This window comes from Asparagus officinalis, chromosome 5, assembly GCF_001876935.1.
Source record: "Asparagus officinalis chromosome 5, Aspof.V1, whole genome shotgun sequence".
Lineage (NCBI taxonomy): Eukaryota > Viridiplantae > Streptophyta > Magnoliopsida > Asparagales > Asparagaceae > Asparagus > Asparagus officinalis.
In genome coordinates this window covers 115449804-115461369 of record NC_033798.1, presented here as the reverse complement: position 1 = coordinate 115461369, position 11566 = coordinate 115449804, and the positions used below count along the sequence as shown (strand labels likewise).

Here is an 11566-nt window from a genome sequence, read left to right as displayed (position 1 = left end):
AAGCCCGAGCTGTGGATCCCGACATATCCCCTGCATAACACAACATGTTGACAGTAAGTTATAAGCTTTTTCAACAACCAAATTATATAACTGCAAAAACAATTTATGTGATAAATGAAGTTTCTCTGATAAATATATTTGTGAGTTATAATAAACCGCACTGGCATGACACTTTCTGACAAAACCAACCAATAGACGCAGAAAATTTTGTATATCATTCAACAGGTAAAAATTAAAATTAATCAAAGGCAGTGTTAGATGACTCAAGAACTAATAAAGAAAATCTTTTTTTAACCAAACCTAATAAATCTGTAAATTAAAAACGTGTCCAAATGAATAGAAATAGGCTAGATCCGTAGAATTAAAGTAGATAACAAGCAATACAAGTAAACTAGAAGGTGATAAAGAATCGGAAATCTTACTTCTTTGCCGCTTCACCATTAGCCTTGGCCCCAACTGAATCAAGGGCCTTGTCTTCTTCCTCGTCGTAATCAAGGAGCTCCTCCTCGTAAGCATCGTTATCCCTTGCTTCGCCCATTCTAATCACCCAAAAACTCCGCGATTCAGTCACAAATCTAAAGAAAATTCAAAAACAAAGCCGAATTTTGAAGAGAATCGAGGGTCGCTCACCTTTGAGTTCGAAGGCTAGAGATTAGGGTTGCTGAGTTAGGGTTTCGAGGCTTCTGCAAAGAAAATTAAAGATAAAACTAGGGTTCTTTGGGTTCTATCGGTGGATTAAAGAGAACTCGAGGTCAGAAGAAAGAACCTAGGGTTTCTAGAGGCGCAAAATCGCTACACCTAGGGTTTCGAGAGGGGTAAGAACCATTTCGGTAGAGGGCAATTTATAGAGTTAGGATTTGGGTTCGAGACAAGAGTCGGCTATCGCTTAGTATCCACCGTTCAATTTTTTATTGACGGTATTAGCCCTCGAGGCTCTCCGGAATCGTAGTGTTCAGAGTATCGTGGTTCGTATGGGTATTTCCGTCAATTCTTATGGTAGTCTTCGGCGGCTCAGATGTCACGTGCTGGATGTTGTCACTTTGTGCAAATGTTAATATCAATAATTGTGTCGTAGATATTTTTGGGGGGAAAGTCAGTTAATAATGGTTAATAGATAGAAATTTTACCTCGTAGACATATGCACACGTATCTTCATCCATCGAATTTCAAATTTGGTAATCCATATAAAACCCAGGGCATTAATTGGGCAAACTAAATAATGACTTCGTTTTATAATGTAGACTAATTGAAACTTAACAAAAAAGATTGGGAGGGTTCCAATTATTTTAGTTTTGGAGTATTTGACAAATCACAAGCTAATCTAAAGGTGTGAAGTGCATTTGTTGACAGACATGAATGAAAGTGTCATATTAGAATGCAAGTTAGATACGTCGCAAAGTGAATCTAAAAGTGTGAAAAGACATTGTTTACGAGCGTGAAATTGTCACATTAGTATGAGTATGCAAGTTAAATATCTTGTTTTGTTCAAAATATACTTGAAACTAGAAAAATAAAGTGTAAATGAAAGTGTCACATTAGTATGCAAGTTAGATACATTGCATAACAACTCGAAAGTGGATCTAAAAGCATGAAAGGGATTATTTTTATTTTTATTTTTTGATAGTATGGGTAAGAAAGTTAAATATATTCTTTTGTTCAAAAAATACGTGAAGGGAGGGAAAAAAGATTATAACGATAATATTTTTTTACTTAAAATAATATAGAGCTTTCGTAGTATATTTCCAAAGTAAATTTTTAAATTAACAGTGATCCCCAAATTACTCTCTCAGGTGATCCAACTTTTATAAGAAAAGTGAAATGTTGATTAAATCTGACTTGGACCTTTTTTTTTAAAACCATTTTACTTCTTAAGTGTTTTAAATAGAATAGATGCCAAAAGCCACTTATAAGCGAATTCATTTTTACTCTTGTAAGGGTCTGGTTGACAACTTTATAAATTGGGTCAGAGTTGAACTTGGTTCAATTATAGGTTGTTTTTTTAGTGCAAAAAACTAGACTAAAGATTTCTCACATGAACCAGTTTCAAAATCAAGTTTGGCTAATTTTCACTCAGTTGCCAAACATACCCTAAGTTCACTTTCATGCGAGCGCGCACTTTGCTAATACAAATAACGCACTCTATGAGTAGGACGTTTAAAGACGAAAAATGTTTGAGCAAAACTTTGCAGATTATTGAAGCAGGGGAGAGTAGGATGTTTACAGATGAAAAATGTTGAGAGCAAACCTCACAAAACTTTGTGTATTATTAAAAACACAAAATTTTATATATTATTAAAAACTGAGTACAAAATCAGTAAATATATCTGAAAATTTTGTATGTTATTAAAAACTGAGTACAATATCAGTAAATATATCTGAAAATTTCATGAAGTGTGGTTACCGATGAGAGAACATCGAACAGGAAACCAGAATAAAATTGGGCAGAAATAGAAAACAAAACACATGTCAAGGACTTTTCAATAGTTAAATCAATATTGTGAACATTTATTCTGATAACCAATATCCCTTTCCATGCAAATTTAACAAGCACTTTGGAGATCAAAACCCTCGCAGCTAACAGGCACACGTATGCTCAACCAAATTGATCAAAATCTCAAAATTAAAGCCAAGAATATACTAGTCCTCATACAACTTATGGTCATTAGACTATGCTTTATGATTACATTGGCACTGTATGGAACCTTCTTAAATGAACTGGCTAACCTTAACAACTCCTTGATACACCATGCGGCAACACTAACTAATCCTGGGTGCATAATGCACTAGAATATAGACGCATTCAGGCTTTGATTCAATGTTAAATTTCTAGCTCCTTTTTTTTGGTCAGGATGACTTCTCTGCCAAATAATGTTCCAGCATATCTTCTTCTTCATCATCTGCAATATCACTCGAAGAGAAAAATCCATATATGAGATATCCGAGTTAGTGAGATATATCAGAGGCTTAATCCTAACGCATTTACTCTGATTCATGATATATGATCACTCAATTATATATGATAAAATCAGTAAATCGAAGACACCACCTTCAAAGTCATCATCAAAATCAATATCCTCGTCGTCCTCTTCCTCAGACTCTTCGTTGACAGCAGTAGCACCTTTCTGGAAGAAAAAGAAAACGGTCACATGATTGAGAGATACTACAGTCTTTTTATCAATCAATTTCGGGGGAGAGGAGGAGGAAAAAAGAAAGAAAGATACCGCTGAAGCTCTTCCACTCTCAAACCATTGCCTTCCTGTAAGCTTCTTCTCCTTTGGTGCACTAAGCGCCGATTCTGGCATTAGCCTGACAAATCAGCTGCTGTTAGTTTTCAGTTCTGCAAAGGATGCTAAGAATTTGTAGAGAAAGAAAAAAAAAACCCTGCAATATTTACTTGGCTCGCTCTAGTGCTAATTCGGCTTCAAATCGTTCTCTCCAAGCAAGAAAGCTTTCTACTGTAACTGCTTCTCCATGTGGAATAATTATCTGGAAAGTATGACCACAACACGTTAAGCATGAAGCAAAATATGTGACACTAATCTTTCTCAGAACTCGACGTAAATAACTTCCAAGGGTATATGAATCAGAATATGTGACACAAAATAATGAAAGCATTCTCCCAAGGGAAACAGATTAGCCGTCGCCTTAACGATCGATGTATGTAGCTTAAAGGAAAAAAATTACACAGCAAAGAATAATAACAATACCATCAAAGAGAAGAAACCCCACCCCACCCCCCAAAAAAAAATCCCCCCAAAAAAGGAAAAAATGTCCTGCAAAGCGATTCCCAGTATATTTGTGAACTGGTTACCTCCGGCACACGAATTAGTTCCCCAAAATTGGCGTACTATTTTCATGTATGTAAAGCGCAAAGTACCTTTCAGTGCACATGCCCAAGATGCGATGCAATGCAATGTATGCAATCGAGTGAAGGAAGACGCATAATGGAATATACGAGTCAATGACTTCATTGTAACTAAATATGTTTGTTAATAAAACATGAAATGGAACCATCATACCACACAAACTATGTGAAAAGAAATCCAGACCAAAGAAAAACGAAGTCTAAAAAAAGTAAAAGAAAAAAAGAAACACCTTGGAAATGTAGGGGACAGTCTAAATAAAAGAGAACAAACTCCATAAAAAAGAAGCACTTGAGTATTCTGCATGAAAACATATTAAAATGCATAATTAGCTTTCTAGTTTCGAGTTTTCTAATATACACTTTGGAAAATAGTAAGCACACCCAAAAAAATAATAATGTATCATATACTGAACTTGTGCACCGAAGCACGCTACCCCCTCGAATCCAAATTTTCTAAGTGACGAACTGCATACCCAAATTCATACCATGACCCGCTACGCACTGCATACTACATAACTATGGAACTACATTACCAAGAAGGATAGCAAACAATAAATTCCCTATCACAAGATAGTAACAAGTTCTATAACTAAAAGGTGAAGGGCAAAAGCGTATATCTCACTATAAAAGTGTGCTGAAATGTGCATGTGCTGCTAGTTGATCATCAGGATTCAGAAGGAACCGCCCATGTAACAAATTAAGCTGACATTTGTATTCCTTGGTCAAATGTTGAAAATTAAAGTATAAAAGAAGAAACCACTCAGTTTCCTCTAACACAGCTTAATTGGCTATGAAAGGCGTTCTGATGATCAGCCAGTTGAAACTTAGTAAATCTACTAAGATTAGCCTTGAAATTACTCCACAACACCCGCCCTCCCTTTCCCAGCCCCCGCAAAAAAAAACCCAAACGACACACCCCAAAAAAGGAAAAAAAAACAAAAATAGGGGGCACTCACAGAAAGAGACATAATGAAGAAAATGAGAAGAAAACAATAGCTAGTATTAATATCACGAAGGTGTTTGAGAGGGGCATTTTGTAGAAGCTTATGAGCTACTCGAGCTTTAGATAGCTTTTGGCTTCTTATGATAATAAATTTATAAAAGTTGTATGGATAGGTCAAACCTACGTAGCTTATTTATGCCAGCTATAAGTTAGTTCTACAAAAGCTGGGGAACCCTTTTAATTGGACTTATAAGCTTGCTCATTGGAATTTACCAAATAGTTAGATATGAAAAAACTAGTTTAAAAGCTAGTTTGGCAAAACATGATCCACCACCCCACCCCCCGCGAGAAACAACCACCACCACACACACACAAAAAGGAAAAAAAACACCCTCTATATTGAAACAAGCAAGTAGAGCATAACGACCACATTTCTGACGTATGGTATCAGCAGCTAACACTGCAGTAAGAGAACCCAAAATATCACAATAAGAGAACCAAGAATATCAAACTAAGAGTACAGTAAGAGAACAGAAAATATCAAACAAAAGCAGACCTTCTAACTCAGAACATAGATCACCACGAAGTAGGAAGTAAAAAAGAAAGGGAAAAAAAAGCGGAACAAAGGGCCATACATCTTCTTTTGCAGTATCAGTTTCCTCTAACTCAGCTTCTTCCTCATGGCCATATTTTTCACTCAACCACTCTTGGGCTGATGTAACAAGTGTGTAAATCATCGCCATTCCAAGATTATCAGATGCCTGCGAAAGGTAAATGTTAGGGTTGAATGGGCAAAAGGGCTCACATTGCCAAACAAAGGATTGGGATAATAAGGCTGTCGCCATCACTATGGAGTCACAAATATGTAAAGCTTGTAGGGTCTAGAATCTTTTAGGCTTTAGCCTAGGATGCTATATTATGTCAAACCAAGAAATGGTGACTTTTTGGCTGGGGTTAGATTTGATGCCATCAGTATTACTATTTCAAAGGGTAACTTCCCATATAGTCGCAAAAATAAAATAGAATGAGACTTAACATAAATCACTCAGTATGACATATCATGCAACACACATGAGAATTAGTGGCGTAATATGTGTTTTTAGAGCATCACACGTGATTAAGAAGGTAATGTAGAGTTCATCATCTAGAAAAGGTTGCTAAAAGGATAGCTTGGTGGCGCCATGGTTAGGTTCTTATCTAGTTGCATAACTTAGCCTGAAGTCAGGAACAAGGACAACATGCAAGTTTCCTGCTCACTGATTTCTTATAAATAATGATTATGTCATCATAATACAAAATAAAAGAACAATGATGAATTCCGCAAATAGACATCAAATAGAGACAGAGAAATAATTGACATAAACATGTACCTCTTGTTCAAGATTTTCTTTTAGCACTTGAAGATCATCAGGTTTTATTCCACGTATACTGCACAAAGAGATAGCATTATGAAGAGGGTACAACAGTTAATGACCATTTATCGTAACATCACAGCATGATACTTGCTGAAATAAGGAAATAGAATAGAAGAAGGTAAACAGAGTTAATAACACGTAGGGATCATCAGTACAAGAAACATTAGGGATCATCATCAATACAAAAAAAATATTCGAATTCTAAAGATAAGAAAGAGTCAAGAGCGTACCTTTTAACATTCAGAAGAGGGGGTTCATCTGGATATTTTTCCGTGTGTGAGAATATTAGAGCTAATTGAACTGTAAAATAAAAATTGATTTCATCCTCCAGTTCCAATATAAACAGGACAGCGTTAGTAGTATCATATAAATGCAAGTACGTGGAGTTTCCCAAGTGAGAACAAAAAAACCCTCCATCTTCAATCCTACTTTTGAGTGCTCAGTTATTTTGTATACACATACATATGTGACTGAGACTCCGCTCAAGATTGTATACACATGTACATATGTGACTGAGACTCCTCTCAAGATTTTGCAGTTAAAACGCATATAGAGACACTAACAATTGGTTTATAATATGTGTATTTAAATTCCGGATATTGTTGGGTGCTATTTCCCTTTTACTTTACTATCTCCATTATCTCTTTCATTTTCCACCGATCACTCTCCACAAAGTTGAAGTTTTTCTGCCTCCCCTAGGTTTCTCTAAGGGCTCGTTTGGTATGCGGGAATGAGTGAGAATGGAATGCAATTCTAACTCTTTTTTCCCACGTACCAAACACGATGTATTTTTAGATGTTAGAATAGAAATTCTCACTTCTTATCAATTCCCACTTTATGTAGGAATTGTCATTCCCAACCATTTAACAAGGAATTGATATTCCCACTTAAGTGGGAATAAAAATAATCAAATAAATTCCAATTATACCCTCCTTAAAAGATACAAATAGATATAAATTCCCATATGAAAATTATTTTTATAAAAAAATAACTTATCTTAAGCTACTAGTACAAATATATAAATAAACATAAGCATGAATATAACTTGCCCAGTTCCAATATACAAACATCATTCCTAAGTAAATTTATATCAGTGACCTTGTCATAGTTCCAATATATTGTGATATTATTGTTTAATAAATCTCTGATATTGTTCATTCGTTCCTAAGAAGTATATTAACGTGGACCTTGCCTTAGTTCCAATATCTTTTAATAAACTAGATATACTTTGGAGTGACAAACTAGTTTATCATTTTGTAATTTCAAAACTTAATATTTTGATACTTTGATGGTTGTCCAATTATTTTGCTCGTACTATTTTATGGATATTTTGATTAGAATTTGGATATTTCTAATAATTTGTCGAATGTGATAGTTTATGCATATAAAATTTTAAACTATAGATACTATCGTTTATATTAATTTTGACATATGGATGATAAATTGCACTTTTTCCCTTTATTTTCCCCCCCGAACATGAAATCTCAAAATTTCTTTTATCAGGAGATGTTGTGAAGAGTGCCCAATTATATGAAATATCTCTTATAAGGCATTCTTCTCTTCACTAATGCACTATGAAGTTAGTAACATTAGCTGCTCGTACAAATAATAGACATGTAGCACTAGAAGTTAGAAAAGTAAAATTATAATTATTTATAATTAAAAATAATTTCTATGAAAATTATTTTTCAATTTGTAAGCCAAAAGTCCGAAATTGTTACCGAAACGGTGTGCCAAAATATAATTATTACATGAAAATTTATTTCTCTAAGGAAAAAATATCATTTCTATGAAACTTATTTTTCTAAAAAAATAAAGTATTGTCATTTTTAAAATATTTTTAATTTTTTTTAAAAATTTGTGTTTTGGTAAGGGAATTATTAGAAAACTAAATTTTATTCTCACTTGTGAACAAATGATACCAAACGTGAGAATAAGAATAGGATTGTCATTCTCGTTTCATTATCTAAACGCGTCCAAACATGAGAATGAGAATGTGTATTTCATTCCCACATCTATTCCATTCCATTCCTAGCTTCTTTCCATTCTCACTTGACACCATTCTCGCATACCAAACGAGGCGTAACAGAAGAGGTGCCTCTCCTTAGGTCATCCCTCTTTATCTTCTACTCCCACCAGTCACCACAGTCTGCTGGTCTGCCCTCCTTTTTACTCAACTTCACCCGCGCCATCAATCTTCTCCCACTTACTATGGTCATTGCCCTCTTATCTGCTGCTGTTTTCTAATGCAATCCACCAACTACCTACTTAATAACAATTACCCCCGCTTCTTCCTCTCTGCCATTGTTACTACTTATTTTTACTCCAATTAAGGTGATAAAAAAGAAAAGATGAGTGATGATAGGAGGAACACGATGATAGGTGGATACAGGTAGTGGAGAGTGGAGGGGATGAAAGTTTCCAGGATTGGGATTAGGAATCGACATATTGTCATGATAGTGAGAAAGCAGCAATGGGAGAAAAGAGATACAACATACTAAGTCGAAGCGAGACATGTGGCTAAAAATGGACAAGAATATCATTTAATTAGATGCTCATTTTTTAATAAGATGAGTTTTAACACAATACACCCGCACCATTATTACAAAAGTAGGTCTATATCATAATTAAGCTAGATGAATTTTAACAGCAAAAAATGTGCAATAAAACATAATGGGGTTAATTAAAGGACCTGGAGTATAGTTTGCCTCATCCACATCGTCATCCTGTTCCATAGATAAAATAAATTCAATATACTAGGATAAAGAAAAAAACAGCACAAATCAATTTGTTGTTAAAAATGCAATTATATCGAGTAACATTAACAAGTTAAAGTTGTAAATTACCACGAGAAAATGGGTTTCCCATAAACCAATGAACATAGGAACAACCACATGCTTTTTGAGAAAAAAGGAGACACTAGATGCAAAACAGTTTGCTTAGAGCCAATTACTAATGTGAACTAACAAAGAATGGCATTCATCCACAAGTATAAGCAAAGTTATGCACCACCATCTTCTAGCCTCCAAATGTTCAGGGATGAGCAGCAATACAAACTAGATAACAAAACCAGCAAGATTTCATTTTCAAATTGCATGCAAGTTTTATCTTCTGCATTTACTCTATGCAGTCAAGTTAAATATCTTTCTGACTGAAGTACGAAATAACCTATGAAGCTGATCCCCAACCATTTTTCTTATTTGCATACAGCTGGTTCAGACATCTGAATCCCACAGGGTTTAGAAGTAAATAAACACAAATTATATATTTCACTAACATACTTGTATTTAAAAAGAATTGGAGAAAAAAAAATTATTTACAAGATTCAACTTTGGCCTGGATCCTAAGACTAAAACTAATAGAGTCAGAATCACACTATAATATATCTGATCTGGTGCAGGCTAAGTCCATGTGTCCATGTCATGGGTAAAAAAATGTTTCCTCTTTGGAGAGCTATTTTATTTTTTGGTGTTCCACGCATCTATCATCCAAATCAGAGAGAATTAGAGAGGAAGTGGCTTTTCAATCTCTTATTGGAATAAAACTACACTTGATGTTGTAGAATAAATATGACCAAAGGATAAATGTAAGTAAGAGAAAAAATTGCGAAAAGTTATTCATGAAAATAAAACCGTTCGAAAATGTCAGCTAACATGGCAAAAAGGAACTCCAAAGTAACCATTAAATACACTTTAGGAACGTAGAACAAAATCACCAACACCAAAATCCAGCCAGACTCTTGTACACTAGCACCTACCACTTATTTCTCTTTCTTTTTCTGCTTCTGCATGGTCATAACCTATAAGGATCTAGTGTGAATTAAATAAAACAAATGATCTACTAGTGCCAATTGCCTGCGAAAACACCATTGAGAAGGAAACATATATATCTTTTCTTAGAAGTCAGAACATTTAAGGGCTAATAGAAGACAAGCTGAAACATGATCCTTGAGAGATGCTTGTTCCTGACTAACTAGATATAGTGACTCCTACTATTGATGATCAAAACTCTCCTTAGTTGCAGAAGAACAAAACAAAAGGAACTAACTGGTAGTCGTCTACTTCATGAATTGCCCAAGATGACAGGTCACACGATAACATCAACGAGCTAGTTGGTAGCTGGGCATGTTATCCTTTTGAGGCACAAATCTATCCTCAGGACAATCTTTGAGACATCTTCTTATAATATTTCATTATAGGTTATATATCTACTTTTGGTGTACACTGTAAGCTCGATAAATACTCATCAAAAGGATCAGACGACAGTAGTAGGATCTATACATCCAAAACGGATGCCCGCCATGTTGGTTCACCTTTTTTTAATCTTTTTTGGCTGATAAACACCTTTCACATGTTATGGTCATGATTATAAACAGTCTAAAAAGTTAAAAAACTTTATATGATAATTCCTTGAAATTTCCCTTCCTAGGAAGAATTAAACTGATTGCATAAAACAAACCATCTATAAGCCGTATGAATAACTCCCATCTTCACTTGATGATATCAAATGTCAACAGTTTCAACTGACTGAAAATTTAAACTCTGAAGGTCTTCCATGTATATCAAATTAAAAAAAAAGTCCTCCTTTCATCATTCTTAACTGCAAGTTACTTTCTTTTTAAATATTCAAACTAAAATCAACGTTCTTACTTGAGGCGATAGAGTAATCTGGAAGCAGCGATTCTTTGTACCAAGCCCGCTATCACTAGATTCGATCTCTGTTGACAAATTATTCAAAATAAAATTAGAATTACTCTGACTGACAGCATGCTAAAAGAATTGCACCAAAACCAATATACTACCTTCGATATCATCCATCAAAATTGCTTGCAGTGCTTCGATCTCCATCTCCTGCTCTTGTGCGTGATCTGCAACAGCGATTAGAGTAGGAAAGAGGATGAATTTGGATAAGCAATCTAGAGTTAGGGTTTAGATTCGACTGGTTACCTGACATCTTTGCTTGAATTCTAGGGCTTTGAATTGAAAGATTGCAGTTTTTCCCCCCTCTTACTTTTGTAATTTGTTTCGGGTTTAGGGGGAGCGATGCTCGCTGCTGGTTGTTGGAGAGAGGTCGAACCCTTCGGAGGCGACAGACCTAATAGAACTGTGGTCAGGAAATCTAACCGGCTAAATTGTAGAACAACCCCTCAAAATTACGCTATTTGCATTTTTCTATCATATGATTTTGAGAATAAATTGCAGATAACCCCTCAGGTGTATATCGGTAACAGATACCGGCCCCAACTCTTTATTATTGAAACTTATCAACACTGGACAGGTTGTTTGTCCAAATAAATTGCGAACAACCCCCTCTGCCTCATGAATCTAGAACGTAAGTGCTAAT

General features: G+C 35.0%; 2 protein-coding genes across 2 annotated transcripts in view; both read right to left on the bottom strand.

The window, feature by feature from the left end:
• The window catches only part of LOC109840815 (DEAD-box ATP-dependent RNA helicase 56-like), a 6441-nt gene extending 5624 nt beyond the window's left edge, over positions 1-817 (bottom strand). Inside the window, 5 exon segments of the mRNA XM_020409591.1 lie at positions 1-2; positions 5-30; positions 423-539; positions 631-683; positions 767-817. The exon segment at positions 1-2 is cut by the window's left edge and continues 61 nt beyond it. Of these exon segments, the coding sequence (XP_020265180.1) occupies positions 1-2; positions 5-30; positions 423-538 (144 nt within the window). The 5' untranslated portion in view covers position 539; positions 631-683; positions 767-817.
• LOC109840813 (RWD domain-containing protein 1) lies at positions 2591-11326 on the bottom strand. The gene is made up of 11 exons (XM_020409589.1): positions 11170-11326; positions 11025-11090; positions 10873-10940; positions 8916-8949; positions 6454-6523; positions 6179-6236; positions 5444-5569; positions 3395-3486; positions 3222-3306; positions 3047-3122; positions 2591-2897 (listed from the first exon to the last, which is right to left on the bottom strand). Exons 1-11 carry the CDS (start codon positions 11174-11176, stop codon positions 2845-2847), a joined length of 735 nt encoding a protein of 244 aa, XP_020265178.1. The 5' UTR covers positions 11177-11326; the 3' UTR covers positions 2591-2844.

What these genes read in the sequence shown, in the direction of transcription:
- LOC109840813 (XM_020409589.1), bottom strand. An exon ending in CCTCTTCTGAATGTTAAAAG is followed by an intron (nt 6,237 to 6,453) that starts GTACGCTCTTGA and finishes CTCTTTGTGCAG; the next exon opens with TATACGTGGAATAAAACCTG. An exon ending in TTTTGATGATGACTTTGAAG is followed by an intron (nt 2,898 to 3,046) that starts GTGGTGTCTTCG and finishes GTGATATTGCAG; the next exon opens with ATGATGAAGAAGAAGATATG.